Source organism: Notamacropus eugenii, chromosome 2 (assembly GCF_028372415.1).
Source record: "Notamacropus eugenii isolate mMacEug1 chromosome 2, mMacEug1.pri_v2, whole genome shotgun sequence".
NCBI classification, from domain to species: domain Eukaryota; kingdom Metazoa; phylum Chordata; class Mammalia; order Diprotodontia; family Macropodidae; genus Notamacropus; species Notamacropus eugenii.
The window spans coordinates 54,896,705-54,912,116 of record NC_092873.1 but is presented as its reverse complement, the minus strand read 5'-3'; the positions used below and the strand labels follow the sequence as shown (position 1 = coordinate 54,912,116).

Below are 15,412 nucleotides of genomic sequence, written 5' to 3'. Positions count from 1 at the left end.
AAAAAACACAGCGGTCCTGGGTTGTAATTTCAATTTTGTCAACTCTGTTAAAGATACCCTTTCTTGCGTCACCAACGTCAAGGACCTGTTTATGACAGGATGCCTGCCACCAAAGTCATAGGAACTTTCTCCTTATTTTATGTCACAGAGACTTATGTTAGAGGAAATTCACACAGCCTGGAATCATAAAAACCAACTGACACTGCTTTGTTAGTTGTCTTGTCTTGGTAAATTTACCACTTGTTCAACTAAGAGAGTTTCTTTCTCATGGTAGAATGTATTTAAGCCAGATGATTTCTGTACTGGGCAGCCAGGTTCTGATCCTGGCTCCATGGAATCCATGTACTGTTACTTTAGAGAGAATTTATAAAAATGTATGCATTTAGCCTGTTGCCTCTACTTTAATCAGACTTTCAGGATAACATTTCACACGTATAATTAATAATGTATTGCTTGCCTTCTCAGTGGGTGGAGGAGAAGTGAGAGGTAGGGAGAGAATTCGGAACTCAAAATTTAAAAAGAAAAGTGTCAAAAACAAAAAAAATAAGTTAAAATGTTTAAAAAATGAATGTTTACTAATTGATTGAAGAAGAGATGAGAAAATGAACCTCTTTCCTTTCTTTGCTAAGGTGGGGAACTATGGGTGTGAAACACTTCATATGCTGTCAGACTCAGTATATGTTTCAGCTAGCTTTTCAAAACTACTTTTTTTCTTTTAAAAAATTCTTTGTAACAACAGACAATACTTTGAGTAGAGGAGGGAAAGAATGTATTCAGAAATGAAGACTATGCAAAAATAAGACATTAATAAAATTAAAATAACAAAAAAAGGAAGAAAATCATTCCTGAGCCCTAAACTTTATAGCAACCAATAAGGGCAAATGAAACCTGATGTGTCATCGGAGGTGGGGGAGTACTTAATACTTTAAGAGGACCCTGTATTGTAATCATAATCCTAGCCCTCAGAGGAAAGAATATTAGTGCCAAACAAGAGAGTCAGGAGAACTGGATTCTAATTCTGACTTAGCCCCTTCTGTAAAATGAAGGGGCAGGGGCAGGACCAGATGACTTCTCAGTTCCATCTAGCTCTATCATCTTATGATGACATAATGAAGTCTGGGACAATGGCCTCTGTAATTTCTAGAGCTCAGGCCCCAAAGAGTTTTGGTATAAAAATGAAGCACCCTTGTGATTCAGAGCCTTGGGAAGTCAAGCCATTGCTTGTTTAGGTATCCATGTTTTTCACTCCTCTGGGCTGTCCCAGTTTGAGGTCCTAAGCCTTTCCTATTGTTTTCTTATCATTCCCCCTGGGTCTCATCTTCCCAATCTGACGTGACTCAGAGATTAGGTCTTTCCCTTCTCTAGTCTTCCCCAGAGTGACTAGAACAGGGCTGGGCACTCAGGGGACATACTTCCTGGACTTAATTAACTTGTTTCTTTCCTAGAGCTACCACAATTGTTTCACTTTGTTTAAAGATGCAAATTCTTTTGGAGGGAATTTATTGTTTAGTTGTTTCAGTTGTGTTCAACTCTTCAGGACATTTGGGGTTTTCTTGTCAGAGATGCTAAAGTGGTTTGCCAGTTCCTTTTCCAGTTCACTTTACAGATGAGGAAACTAAGGCAAACAGGGGTAAGTGACTTGTGTAACATCACACTAGTAAGTGTCTGAGGCCAGATTTGAACTCAGGAAGATGAGTCTTTCTGTCTCCAGGCCCAGGCTCTGTGCACCACTCCACTAGTTGCCCCTACTGGAGGAAAGAGACAAGTTATTTTTCTGTTGGGTGTAAAATCACACCTTAATGTAACTGGGGAATGTAGGAGAGATATAGAAGGTACAAAGTCAGGGCTCAATAAAATACTTGCTGACTTGAGTTGGAATTCCATAAAAACAAATCTCATGTTCCTGAATCACAAGAAAAAAAGAGAAGTATGGGAAGTCATGTGAGCTGATACAGAGCAAAGTAAATAGAACCAGGAAGATTTCATACACAGGAAAAAGTATGTGTTATAAGTAGTAGAAAGGAAGAAATGGGGAGGGGGGAGAGATACAGAAAAAAATCTAGGTTATGTTTTTAAAATTATAAAAAATCTATTAGAAAAATATTCAGGACAACTGTAGAAGGGATGTGATAAGGTTGTCCAAGATTAATAGCCTCATAAGAAACACAGACAAGCCAGGAAATAGGAGAAGGGAAGGAGAGATGGAAAGATTGAGGGAGAGAGAGCAATGAAGAAGGAAGGGGGAGAGAGAAAGAAAGAGAGAGAGGAAAAGGGAGATGAAGAGGTAGAGGCAATGGAAGAAAGAAATAGAGAAGGAGGAGGAGGGAGGGAGAAAGAAAGGGAGAGGAAAAGGAGGATGAAGAGATGGGGAAGGAGAGGGAAGGAGAAGGAAGAGAGAGAGAGAGAGAGAGAGAGAGAGAGAGAGAGAGAGAGAGAGAGAGAGAGAGAGAGAGAGAGAGAAAGTTCTCATGGGTTGGTATAGGTAGGAAAGATTTTTCCAAGAAAATATTCAGGGCAGTTAACATTGGGGTCATTGACAGATAAGGGAGCAATCACAGGAGACCTTCCTACTATGTTAACTCCTTTCTCAGAAATGAGCCTGTCTCCCTGCTGGGAACAAAACTGCCTGTTTTGCCTTGCTAGAACAGTTCACATCTCATAAAGCTGCCCTCTCCAAGGCAGACCATCTATCTGACTTGCTGGAGCAGATAAGCAAGGAAATGCTTCTTGGTTGAGTAGGTGGGGATGCAGATAGAACTTGAAGCTCTCTGAAGACAGGGACTACTTCACTTTGTCTTCATATCCCCAGGGACTAACAGTGCCTGGCACATAGTAGGTTCTTACTAAATACTTGATGGTGATATGCGTACATATTCTATCCCCACACAAGGAAGAGTTAACTTCTCTTCCTCCTCCCCATCCTCCTCCTTCACATCCTCCTCCTCCTCCTTATCCTCCTCCCTTTCCTCCATCTCCTTCTTCTCTATTTCTCTCTCTTCTTTTCCCTTCCCTCCCCTCCACTTACTGGTACCCAGTAAGCATTTAATCAGTTCTGAATGACTGACTGATTGATAATACCCTCTGAAGTTAAGGATGGTTAAACACTCTGACAAGTTATCAGAGATAGATAGAGATGGTCCATTGTGACAGACCTCTAAAAGAAAGAGGAAAATAGTCTCTCTTGGCTATTTAAAAACCAGTTATATGGAGTCAGAGACTGGAATGCTTAATTTCTGGTGGTTCCTTCCAGCAATTTAGCTAAGAGCCCATTTTGGTATCTGGGAAATGAGAAAAGATGGGAAGTATCAATCAATCAATTAATAAGCATTTATTAAGCACCTACTCTGTGTCAGCATGGTGCCAGTTTCTGGGCACACAAAGACAAATGTAAAATAGCCCCATACTTTGATGAGCTTATACTCTATAGACAATAGATTGGCATTCAAGGCTCTCTGCAATGTGGCTGAAACTGCTTTGAAGAGATCATACTTCCTAAGGGATCTATTCTCTGGATACTGAGTATTCTCATATACATGAGTATATTCTCCTATTCTCTAAAATCTCTTCTAGCTTTATGATGTCACCTCCTTCATGAAGACTTCCTCAACATCAGCCCACACTGGGCAGCTCTCTTGTCTGAGGATATATTACACAAGAAAGGAAGGAAGGAAGGAAGGAAGGAAGGAAGGAAGGAAGGAAGGAAGGAAGGAAGGAAGGAAGGAAGGAAGGAAGGAAGGAAGGAAGGAAAGAAGAACACTGGGGATACAAAGAAATTCAAAAACTCTTTCCTCTCAAAGAGTGCCTTGTATGTAGTAGGAGCTTAATAAATTTTTGCTGATTGATTGAATATTGACTGATATATTGAGGGATACTAAAAAAGGTAGCAATGAAAATTTAATATTTTTAAAAATAGAATTAACTTTTCAAAAATTCATGATGTTCTAAAACCACCTTTTTCCCCAAAGTGTTGTTCAGGCAATTTTTAAAAATACTAATTAAATTCTAAGAGTTATTTAAGCTAGAGTGATTAAGTTATTATGTCACTCAGAGAAGATGCCATAAATGTGTTAATCACCCTAACCAGCCTGAGCATGATGATTCTCTTTTTTCCAGGTCAAGCTTTCTTACCTGAGAGTTGACCAGTCGAAAGGTCGTCTTCTGTCCCACATCCTGCTCAAATTTTCTTGTGGGTGCTCCATTAAACCTCATGACGGCATCATGACTGTCTGTAAATCACAGAAATGTGGAAGAGACAGTTGAGTGAGCTGAGACAGAGAAACAAAGCCAGAATAGGCAGGAACAAGGAGACTATGGTGAAGGGAAGAGGTGACAGGGATTTTCCACTTGTACTGTCATGATGATAACCACTAAAGACATCTAAGGTCGCCAAGATCACAGAACATCGGTGATAGAAGGTACCAAAGGTACAATCCTAGTTCCACTTCCTCATTTTACAGATGAGGAGAGTGAGGCCAAAAGAACTGAAATGGCTTAGGATCATAGGTTTAGAACTAAAAGGGACTTCCAGATTCATCTGGTTTCTTGATGTTATTTTTTTCCCCAGAGAGTTATTCATTAAAATCAAATCCTTGAATTCAGTGAAAATTGAGGGACCATCATCATTTAAAAGTGATTAGTGAGTTAGAATTAGAATAATAGGGAGTAACATGGGAAGACTTATAACAACAGAGGCAGTGAAAGAAGGTGGCTTAGCAGTATCAGATCTCAAGCTATATTACAAAGCAGGAATCATCAAAATAATCTGGTACTAGATAAGAAATAGAGTGGTGGATCAGGGACACAATACACAGTAGTAAATGACGATAGTAATCTATAACAAACCCAAAGATCCAAGATTTTGGGACAAAAAAAATCATTTGACAAAAATTGGTAGGAAAATTGGAAAGCTGTTTGGCAGAAATTAAGTATAGACTAACATCTCACATTGCACACTAAGTAAAGGTCAAAACGAATACATAATTTAGATATAAAAGTCAATATCATAAGCAAATTAAGGGAACAAGGACTATTTTACTTGTCAGATTTATGGATATGGAAGGAATTTATGACTGAACAAGAGATAGAATGTAGTCAAGAAAAGGAAGGAAAGCAGGAAACTGAGAAAAAATATTTATAGCAAGTTTCTCTGATAAAGGCATCACTTCCCAAATATATAGAAAACTCAGTCAAATATATAAGAATATGAGTCATTCCCCAACTGATAAATGGTCAAAGTATATGAACAGGTATTTTTCAAATAAAGTAATCAAAACTATAGCCATATGAAAAAAGATGCTCTAAATCACTGTTGACTAGAGAAATGCAAATTAAAACAACCCTGAGGTACTACCTCATACCCTATCAGATTGGCTAATCTAAATGTAGGAGGGGATGTGGAAAAATAGGGCACTAATGCACTGTTAGTGAAGTTCTGAACTGATCCAACCATTCTGGAGAGCAATATGGAATTATGCCCACAAGACTGTGAACATCCTTTGACCTAGAAGCAATATTACTACCAGGTCTATATCCCAAAGAGATCAAAGAAAAAGGAAAACATGCACAAAAGTATTTATAGCAGCTCTTTTTTGTGGTGGCAAAGAACTGGAAATTGAGGGAATGCCCATCAATCTGGGAATGGCTGAACAAGTTGTGGTATACAATTCTAATGAAATATTAGTGTACTATAAGAACTTATATGAACTGATGCAAAGTGAATTGAGAAGAACCAACACAGTGTATCAAAGAACTGTGAATGACTTGACTCTTCTCAGTGATACAATAAACCAAGGCAATTCCAAAGGACTCATGATGAAAAATGCTATCCACCTCCAGAGAAATAATTGATAGAGTCTCAATGCAGATTGAAGCTTATTATTTTTCACTTACTTTATCATTCTTGATTTGTCTGGGATTTTTTTGGTTTGTATTTTCTTTTACAACATGGATAATATGGAAATGTTTTGCATGATTGATCACGTATAATCTATATCAAATTGTTTGCCTTCTGAAGGAGTGGGATTAGGAAGGAGGGACAAAAAGAATGTGGAACTCAATTTTTTTTTAACGAATGTTAAAAATTTTGTTTACATGTAATTGAAAAAAAATTAAATGTTAAAAAAAAAGAAGGGAGGCAACGTAAAATGAGTAGAACCAGGAAACAATATAAACACAATGGCAACAATGATATAAATAGAAAGAATAACTTGCATCAAAACAAGGGAAATCGAATATAGCAAACTTAATAATGACCAACTTGTCCCCAGTGAAGAGACAGGTCTCTGCAGAGGTAGGGGGGCTCTGAGTGTGGAATATTGCATATAATATGATAATTTTTTAATTCATTGGTTAGTTTTGATGAAGTTTCTTCCTGTTTTTCAATTCTTTTAAGAGGAAGTATTTTATTTTGCTAAAAGATGGGGAAGTAGCTATAAATAACTGGCGGATTTGTTGTGCTAAACCTTAGTTGATAACATTTCTGATCCTGGGCAAACCTTCCAGGGCTTCAGTTTCTTCATTTGCAAAATAAAAGGGGGTGGGTCTAGACAACTTTCAAGGTCTCTTCCAGTTCTAGATCCATCATCACATTTATTTGGCAATTAAGGCCCTTCATAACTGAGCTTAAACCAACCTTTCCAGCCTTGTTAAACATGATTCCCCTTTTTGTATCTATAGTTCAGCCAAAGTGGCTTCCCTGCTGTTCCTTCCATATATAACACTCCATTTCCCCTCTTCATACCTTTGCATTGACTGACTATCCCCTATCCCTGGAATTTACTTCCTCTTCATCTCTCAGACGCCTCTCAGAATTCTTTGTTTCCCAGTAGACGGAGCTGCCCTGCTGGGTAACTCAGCTCATCTACTCCCTTTTGTTCCCCCCACCCCACCCCCCTCTTCTCCTCTCCAAAGGAAGGTAAATTTGGATGACCAGAAGATTCCCAGTTAACTTGGGGTTTATGGACCAGATTTCTTTCTTTCCTTCCTCCTTCCCTCCCTTCCTTCCTTCCTTCCTTGTCTTTGCCAAAACCTTAAACCCATTGCACTCCGAGGCCCATACATTGCACAACAATAGGTCCCTGCCCAAACTCCATTTGAGGGCTCTTTTTGGGACACTCCTGGCTTCCAAATGATTAGCAATAGTAACTGTTGCTCTTTCCCTCCCAGATCCATTTATTTCTTTTCTTTTCTTTCTTTTGTTTTACTGTTTACTTCTTTCCCTGTTTACTTCTTAAGAGGCCTATTCACTGAATGGGCATTACCTCACTCTAAGTGAGTACCTGAATAGGCCAAGGTCTCTCACTGCATCCTGGGCCTTCTCCAGTCATCCTGATGAATATCTGGTCACTGGATCCAGATGGCCCAGGAGAGGAAGTGAAGCTGGTGACTTTGTGCAGCCCTCCCTCACTCAAAACAAAGTCAAGTGCAAGTCATGTCACATGTCTCTGATGTCATGGTCTTCTTCAAATATGAAGGACAAACACAGACAGTTCAATTTAAGCACAACTGAGGCTGTCCCTGACCCTTCTGGTCACTGGTGCCTTCTTCCCTCAAACAAATTATCTTGTATACAGTTTGCATATCATTTTATATATACACATTGACTTCACTATTAAAATATAAGTCCCTTGAAGACAGAGACTATTCAACTTTTGCCTCTGTATCTCAGGCCCTGCTCACTACCTAACAGAACATAATAAATATTTGTTGGCCTTCTGGCAAAATAAATTCAATTAGAACTACATGCGTGTATCTTCCTTTCCTAATCACCATGAATATGTCTCTTTCTCCATCTTCACTTTCCTATTCCATTGTGTAGACACTTCTTTTCCTAACTTTAGGGAGGGGTCTAGGAAATTGGCATTCCTTAATATAAAGAAAGATGGTTGGATTCCTGGGCCCATATACATGGATCTCATCTTAGCGTTCATCTGGGTATCACATGCATTTTACAACTGAGGAAAATGAGGCCTGAGAGGAAATGACTTGACAAGTTACAAGGTAGTAAGTGACAGGGACAGGATTTGAACCCAGGTCCTTTAACTCCAAATGTAGGGTTCTTTCCTCTGTACCATTCTAGTTTATGGTCATTCCAGTGCACAGTGCTTAGAAAGGAAGGCTTCAATCTGCATTCATCAAGAAAGGGAAATTTTCTTTGAATCATAACTATTCCCCTGCAACAGTTATACCATCTGCTTGTTCAGTTGTTTTTTAGTTATATTTGATTCTTTGTGAACCCATTTATGATTTTCTTGGCAAAGATGCTGGAGTAGTTTGCCATTTCCTTCTCTAGCTCATTTTACAGATGAGGAAACTGAGGCAAACAAGGGTAAGTCATGTACCTAGGGTCACACAGCTAATAAGTGTCTGAGGCCAGATTTGAACTCGGGAAGATGAGTCTTCCTTACTCTGGGCTTGGTGCTCTATGCACTATGGCACCATGTAGCTGCCCATATACTTTATCCATCATGTACTTATAGCCTGTCAATTCTGCTTTCTTATGTCCTTTTCACACATTTACCACCCACGTTCAGGAGGGTGATAAACAATCACCTAAAATATTTTAATAATCTTGTCATTCTTCCCAGAGAGTTGGCATAATGCAGCGGTCGGATAGTTGACCTGGGAGCCAAGAAGACCTGGGTTCAAGTTCCACTTCTCACACATACTACCTGTGTGACCCTGGGCAAATCACTTAACCTCTCAATGCTCTAGACCACCTGCTAAGACTCTGTTATGGAGAAGTGCACTGGTGATAAGTCCCACATTGTGATGTTCTCTGGATCTTGCAGGTCCAGTCCTCCAGATTCTGTCCCTACCCCAACATATACTATACATGACTGCTTGATGACTCTTTCTGAAGGATGATTCTGGTCCTTTCATTCCCTTACTCAATAATTCTAAATGACTCCTCACTGCCTACTGAAAGAAGTTCAAACTGCTTAGCCAGTGTCTCCATCCTTCACAATATAGCTCACTTTGTAATTTACACTGTTGTATATTATTTCTCCAACTGAGGGCTCACAAGCCAAGGCTAGGATCAGCTAGCTCCTTAATATTATGGCCTCATCAAGGTCACAACAAACCAAATGAGGCAACAGCATTTGAAGTGTCAGCTTCCTCTCTGGACCCAGAGTTCTCCATTCCCAAATGACCACCCCTTGTTTCCCCATTCAGGATTTCCCTCCTTAGTCATTCACCTCACCACCACTAGCATGGTTTTCTGTCACCACCATCTTTCTCTCCATCATCCTTCCTGTCCCAAACATCATCTTCTTGGGCCCAGGCTAGTCCTGACTTCCAGGATGACAATCAGGAAACCTGATAAACTCACTGCACTGATGGGCTAAGGGGGAAAATTATAGTCTCCTCAGGACACTCCCTCCTGTTAGAAGACACAGAAAAGGGGGCCTTTTAGAGGAAAAGAACAATGACTATTTGGCTTTTCTATGGTATTGTCATAATTTCCATGAATTATTTGAACATCAATATCTATCATTTCCTCAATGATCAAACCCTTTAATTATTTGTTTTTGTGATAGGACTATTATTTCACTGGTACAAGGAACTCCTGGTGGGTAGATTCCCTCCTTCAACTCAGGTGTTCCTGTGCCCTATCTTAGAGTCTTAGAACATTGCCTGGGTCATTTCTCCTGGAAAGAAAGCTGGAATATTTGTACAAGCCTAACATAGATTCCCCACAAAACTATGAAGCAAATGATTTCTTAGTTTCTTCATCTGAAATCATGATGAAAGTAAACGGTGAAATAAGGCTTGTTATACACATATCCTTAACTCTACATGCAAGTTTTCAGAAACTTGGGCAGCTTACTAGCTGGGTCAGTCAGTCAACAAGTGCTTACGATGGGCCAGGCACTGGGCTGAACTCTAGGGATACAAAGAAAAAGCAAAAAGCAAAGAAAAGCAAAAACAGTCCTGTGGCCCCAAGAAGAATCAGGTCCATACAGGATCCAGGTAGAGCAGAGGGAAGGTAAGTGGAAAGAGAAGTCGTTTACAGTGGTGGAGACTAGAAAAGGCTGCCTGCATGAAGGGAGACCTCAACAGAGTCTTGGAGGAAGTCAAGGTCTGGTTCTTGAAATCAGAAAGACTTCTTTCTAAGCCCCTCTCCACTGAATATTAGCTGTGTAGCTTTAAGCAAATAACTTCTCTGTGCCCCAGTTTCTTTACCTAACAATTGAGGGGGCTGGACTGGTTAGCCATGAAGGTCATTTCAAGTTCTAAGTCTATGATCCTACAATCACACCCCACCATCAAAAAAAAAAAACCCTCAAAAAACAGAAACTGGTTAATAATCACACAAAACTTAGAAACCTAGCAACCTTTGCCTCACAGAGTATTAGAAACGGGAGAGCTTACAGAGCATTTAATCCAACACCCTCATTTTATAGAGGGGGAAACTCTAGTTTAGAGAATTGAAATCACTTTCCCAGGCTGACACAGATCATCAATGGCAAAGCTGGAATTGGAGCCAAGAACTACTAAGTGTCAGCCAGGGTTAGAACTCTAACTGCCTTTCCATTCGCTCCTCTTACCTCAAAGTAATCACTTACAGGGATTCACAACTAAAAATGGGGGGTGGGGGGGAAGGAGTTCAGCAAAACGAACCAATATTGGAAAAAGTCTGACATGATAGGCTGTATTCCAGACCCAAACTCCCCCACCTCTGCAAAGAGGCAAGGATAGGTACTTTCCCATGTTTCTTCTTTGAGTTTAAGCTTGGTCATTAGCATTTTACAGTATTTTAATAAATAAAAATTCATTTGAAAAACTCACAAAAATCCTTTGACAAATGGATTACAAGTACACAAGGAAAAACCCACTGGCCAGTGTCTTCAGTGTGTTCATTTATTTTACTTGTCTGTTTTTCTGCATTACAAGAGAAGACTTTTACTTGGGAGGAAGGGCTCAAGTTAGTTGAGTCTTGATACTAATGAAAAAAAGACCATCAACCAACCATTAAAATACATAGAAGAAAACCAAAAGGTATTACAAGGGATACAAATGGGGCAATTTGATTACTGCTACGCTAATTAAAATTTTTTCTTTGTTTTTATCATGAAGCTGATATGCATGAATACTTCCATAAACAACGAAACAAAGATTTTTCTATGAAAATATGACTACCTATTGAAGAGTTTTTGATTTTGGATACATACGAAATTGACCATTTACACTTCCCTGCTTCTCTGTACTCTTTACTGAGGTTCCTTCTGTTCTCTACTTGTTAAAAAACCTTCTTTGCATAACATACACCTTTTAAAAACAAATTGTCCATAACCAGCGTTCACAGTTGCATATACAAATCCATTTGGGTGGGTGGGTGGGGGTTACTTGTAGGTTGGAATATTTGTGTTTGTCAATGAATGTTAAGTTCATAATCCATTTTTGTAACTCATTTTGGCAGTTCTTATTTGTAAACAATGTCTGCTTGGGAAGGGAGTGTGGAGGAGTGTGATTTCATCATCTCTACTGAGCAGGGATCCCAAAGGGGGCTCATTTTTTCCCTCCCTTGTGTTCCTGCATTTGCCATGAGGGTTGTTTTCCTGGCTTTCCATTTAGAAAGGAAAGAGAGACATATGACATCATCACCTGTTCTATTACCTCCCTTGTCTTGTCTCACCCCCCTCCCCAACCCCTACATCTCCATCCTTCTAAGATCATAATTTCCCTGTTCATTATTTGCCTTGGCTTGATTCATTTCAATGAGTGATGAAAAAACACACCCACTGGAAATAAGGCATTGAGCAAACCAGACACTCTGTGCTGTATGCATTCTCTCACTGCCATGTAAGACCTTGAGCATTTCATTTCTCATACCAATGGCAAAATGCCTCTTCCAGAATGAAGTAAGAGCAATAGTCTAGTAGACAGAGAGTTGTACTGGACTCAGGAAGAGCTCGGTTCAAATCCTGCCTCAGACACTTATAAGTTATCTAACTCTGAAGTCACTTCAATACTCCTGGTCTCACTTTCCTCATCTGTAAAATGAAGGGGCTGGATTGAATGGTCTCTAGCCTTCCTTTGGGCTCAGTTAAAATCAATGATCCACATGATTGAAGATTTCAGGAAAGCAACCAGGTTTTTCTAGGCACTTCTAGTCTCAGCTCAAATCTCACCTTCTTCCTGAATCCTTTGCCAATCCCACTTAAGTCTAGTGTCCCCCCTCTGTCATTATGTTCTATTTCTCCTGTTTCTGTATCTTGTCTGGACATAGTTGTTTGCAACAGATTTTAAGCTCCTTGAGAGCAGGGACTGCTTTTGCCTTTCTTTGTATTCCTAGCACTCAGTTCAGTGCCTGGTACACAGTAGGTACTTCATAAATGCAAGTTGCCCTGATTTGATTTCAGCTAAGAGGAGGACTGAATCGTCCAGGGAGTCTGAGCTTAAAGATCAGTTTTGTTTGTTTCTTTGTTTTTCCAGTAAGGTCCTAGAATTTGGGCACTGAAGAGTACCTGAGCCATCATCTATGCCAGCTCCAGGAAACCAAAGTCCCAAAAAATGACATGCCTGAGATCACACTACTTAATGACAGAGTCAAGATTAGAACCCAGGTTTCCCTGCTCCATAAACATGAAAAGCATTAATGACTCCAATGTACGTAGCTGACATTTGTAAAAACCAGTACCCACTTATTCAAGGCTCACCTATTTCTTTGCCCAAGTACGAAGCCTTCAGGGATCCAGCTGATGATACAACGGCACATGTGCCCAGTTGCCCAAAGTTGTCTCTGATATTCTTCTGAGGCAGAGAGTTTTCCCACTCAGAGGTGTTGAAGGGGAAATCTGTCCCTTCTATCATAGTAACTTTCACTCGATTTGCAAGCTGGCATAACAAGGCACTGATACTGAGCTTCTTTAACTGACGATCCCCTTTAAAAGTCACGTTGTATTTGTTCATGTGCAAATAGTTCTTCCTGACCTTCTGCAACCGGGGTGGAAGGTTCTTGGAAGAGCTGTCCTCATCCCAGACTTTGACATTGGACTTTTCAGGCTGGGGCTTGTCTTTAGCATCATTTGGAACACTGTTCCCTCTTGGAGAGTTCGTCATTGTTGTCATGTATGCAGGCTTTGAACCCAACTTCCTAGCCAAAAATTGTAGGTTTCTGGGCAGGTGGAAGCTTTTTGATTCCAATTTCAGGGAAACAGAGTACCCCTTCTTTGATTCATTCCACAGGCAGATGGTGAGGAAGAGGAGGAAGGCCAAGAGCCCATACATGATCTTTTTGAGGAAGTTGATATGGACCATGCTGAAGCATACAGTGTCCCTGGGCACAGGGTAAGAAATCACTCCTAGAAATTGAAGAAGGGAAAAAATAATAAAAAGATATTCTCAGTCACACAGAAACCATCTGTGGTCACCAAAACAAATAGACTGGTCTCTCACCCCTTATAAAGTAATAGGAAAGAAATGACCAAAGATGTCAGTCACAGACTTCTGGAGGAGGGAGGAGAGTGGGAAGAGGAGAGTTAATGGGTTTTGACAGAGATGCAAAAAAAGAAAAAAAATGAGAACATCAATAAAAACATTAAAACTACACAGGAAAAAAAACAAAAACAGAAAGAAATTTAGGAAGGTGTACAGACCAAACAAACCAGGATAATTCTGTTATTACTTAGTTTTATCAAACATATTTCACTGATATCTTTATATGTTGCCTAGGTTTGTCCGCATATCTTTTCTTCTCCCTTATCTCAAAGGGCCAACCCTTACAACAAAGATTTTAAAAAAAAAGGAAAGAAAAACAAAGAAGAGAAAAAATTATTAATTATTAAATACTAATATAAACATTAATTATTGAATTATTATTAAATATTATTATTAAACATTAATTATTAAATATCATTTAATACATTAAATCATTTAATACATTTCTAAAAATCTGACAATATGTATATCACTCCCCACCTGTGGACCTGCAAGTATGGGAGGGAGGGAGTGGATCTTGTCAGATCTCTTCTTTAGGATCAATTTTTTCTTTGTAATTGTGTACAATTCATTTTTTATCGTTTTGGTGGCTGTCCTCATTTACGCTGCTGGGGTCTCTGTAGACATTATATTCTCAGCTCTTGTTAAATTTTATGCATACTTTTATAAAAAAAAGAAAGGAAAAGAAAAAGGCATATTCTGTTCATTGAATTGATTTCCTCTTTTTAGTTCATCTCTATGTAACTGAAATATTAATGTTTTGATGGCTATAATATTAATATTTTTTTAAGAAGAGGAAAAACATGGCGGCTATTGAACCTTGCCCCCTTTTCTGCATGCAGCCTGTGGGCCCAGTGTTTGATACCTCTAGTGTTAAGGACTCTTATTCAGGTCTCAGTTGGATTAGATGACTGGTGAAACAGTTTTTGACTGAAATTCTAGAAGTCTTTGGTTATGTATTGGGCACTGGCTTTTGAATCACAAAGACCTGAGAAAGATATCTGAAATTACCAACTTGCATAAGCTTGAGCCTCAGTTTCATCATGTGTAAAATAAAGGCACTGGACAAGAGGGCCTCTAAGGTCCCTTCCCATTCTAGATCAATGATTCTGCAACCATGAAGTCCTTTGGAAGCCAGGAGCCTAGAAACAGGCTCTCATAAATGTAAGGACACAGAAATTTAGGGAGAAGATTGCAGAAAACCTAGTTCATCAAAGCTCTGCTTTTTAAAAAGAATTGCTTTTTAAGAAGGTACCTCCCTCTTGCTTTTGTGTCGATGGGGGACTCTGGATGTGGGACATGATGAATAAGACCATGCCTGGCTAATGGTTAGATTAGTTTTACTGAATTTGGTTTCTTCCCCTTCCTTTTCTTCTTTGTTTGAAAAGATGGCTTTCTGGGAGGAGAAGGGGAGGACAGTGGCAGTGGGAAATGTAAACTGCAGCAAAAAAATTTAAAAATAAATAAAAGAGAATCTCTTCCTGTCAATGCTGGCAGACAGCAATGAATCAATGGGATGACCTTGAACCATCTCCCTGAAAACTGAAATTGCATTCAATTTTCCCTATATTTGTTGTGCAATTGTTTAGCTTTGAGTACTTTGAACTGCAGCAATGTCCAGTACCTTTAGCCAGAATCTGCAAGGGGGCCAAGATGGTGCCCTTTGGAGTAATATGCACTCCACTAAAACTCAGTGAATCCAAACAATGACCATTGTCTTTCTCTGGCCTTCAAGGAGGCTGCTCTCTCTTTGAGTGGCACCATCCTTGAACTGGGAATGTCCGACATAGTGAAACTTTTCCTTGTCCTTCTTCCCCTCACACCTTCCTACCCTCTGCTGATGATCTCCAATTTATCTTCTTGGTGTCTTGTTTTGGCAAAGCTTTTGCACATTCTCTCCCCTATTAGACTATGAGTTCCTTGAGGAGAGGGATTGTCTTTTGCATTTCTCTGCATCCTTAGCCCTTAC

General features: G+C 39.5%; 1 protein-coding gene across 7 annotated transcripts in view; it reads right to left on the bottom strand.

Annotated features, from left to right (window-relative positions):
* Positions 1-15,412, bottom strand: part of ST6GAL1 (ST6 beta-galactoside alpha-2,6-sialyltransferase 1) — a 119,210-nt gene that overhangs the window by 13,754 nt on the left and 90,044 nt on the right. For all 7 annotated transcript variants that reach the window (XM_072640366.1, XM_072640370.1, XM_072640368.1 and 4 more), the window contains 2 exons: positions 12,663-13,307; positions 4,129-4,226 (listed from right to left, as the gene is read on the bottom strand). In XM_072640366.1, the coding sequence (XP_072496467.1) occupies positions 4,129-4,226; positions 12,663-13,307 (743 nt within the window). The remainder of the gene's footprint in view (positions 1-4,128; positions 4,227-12,662; positions 13,308-15,412) is intronic.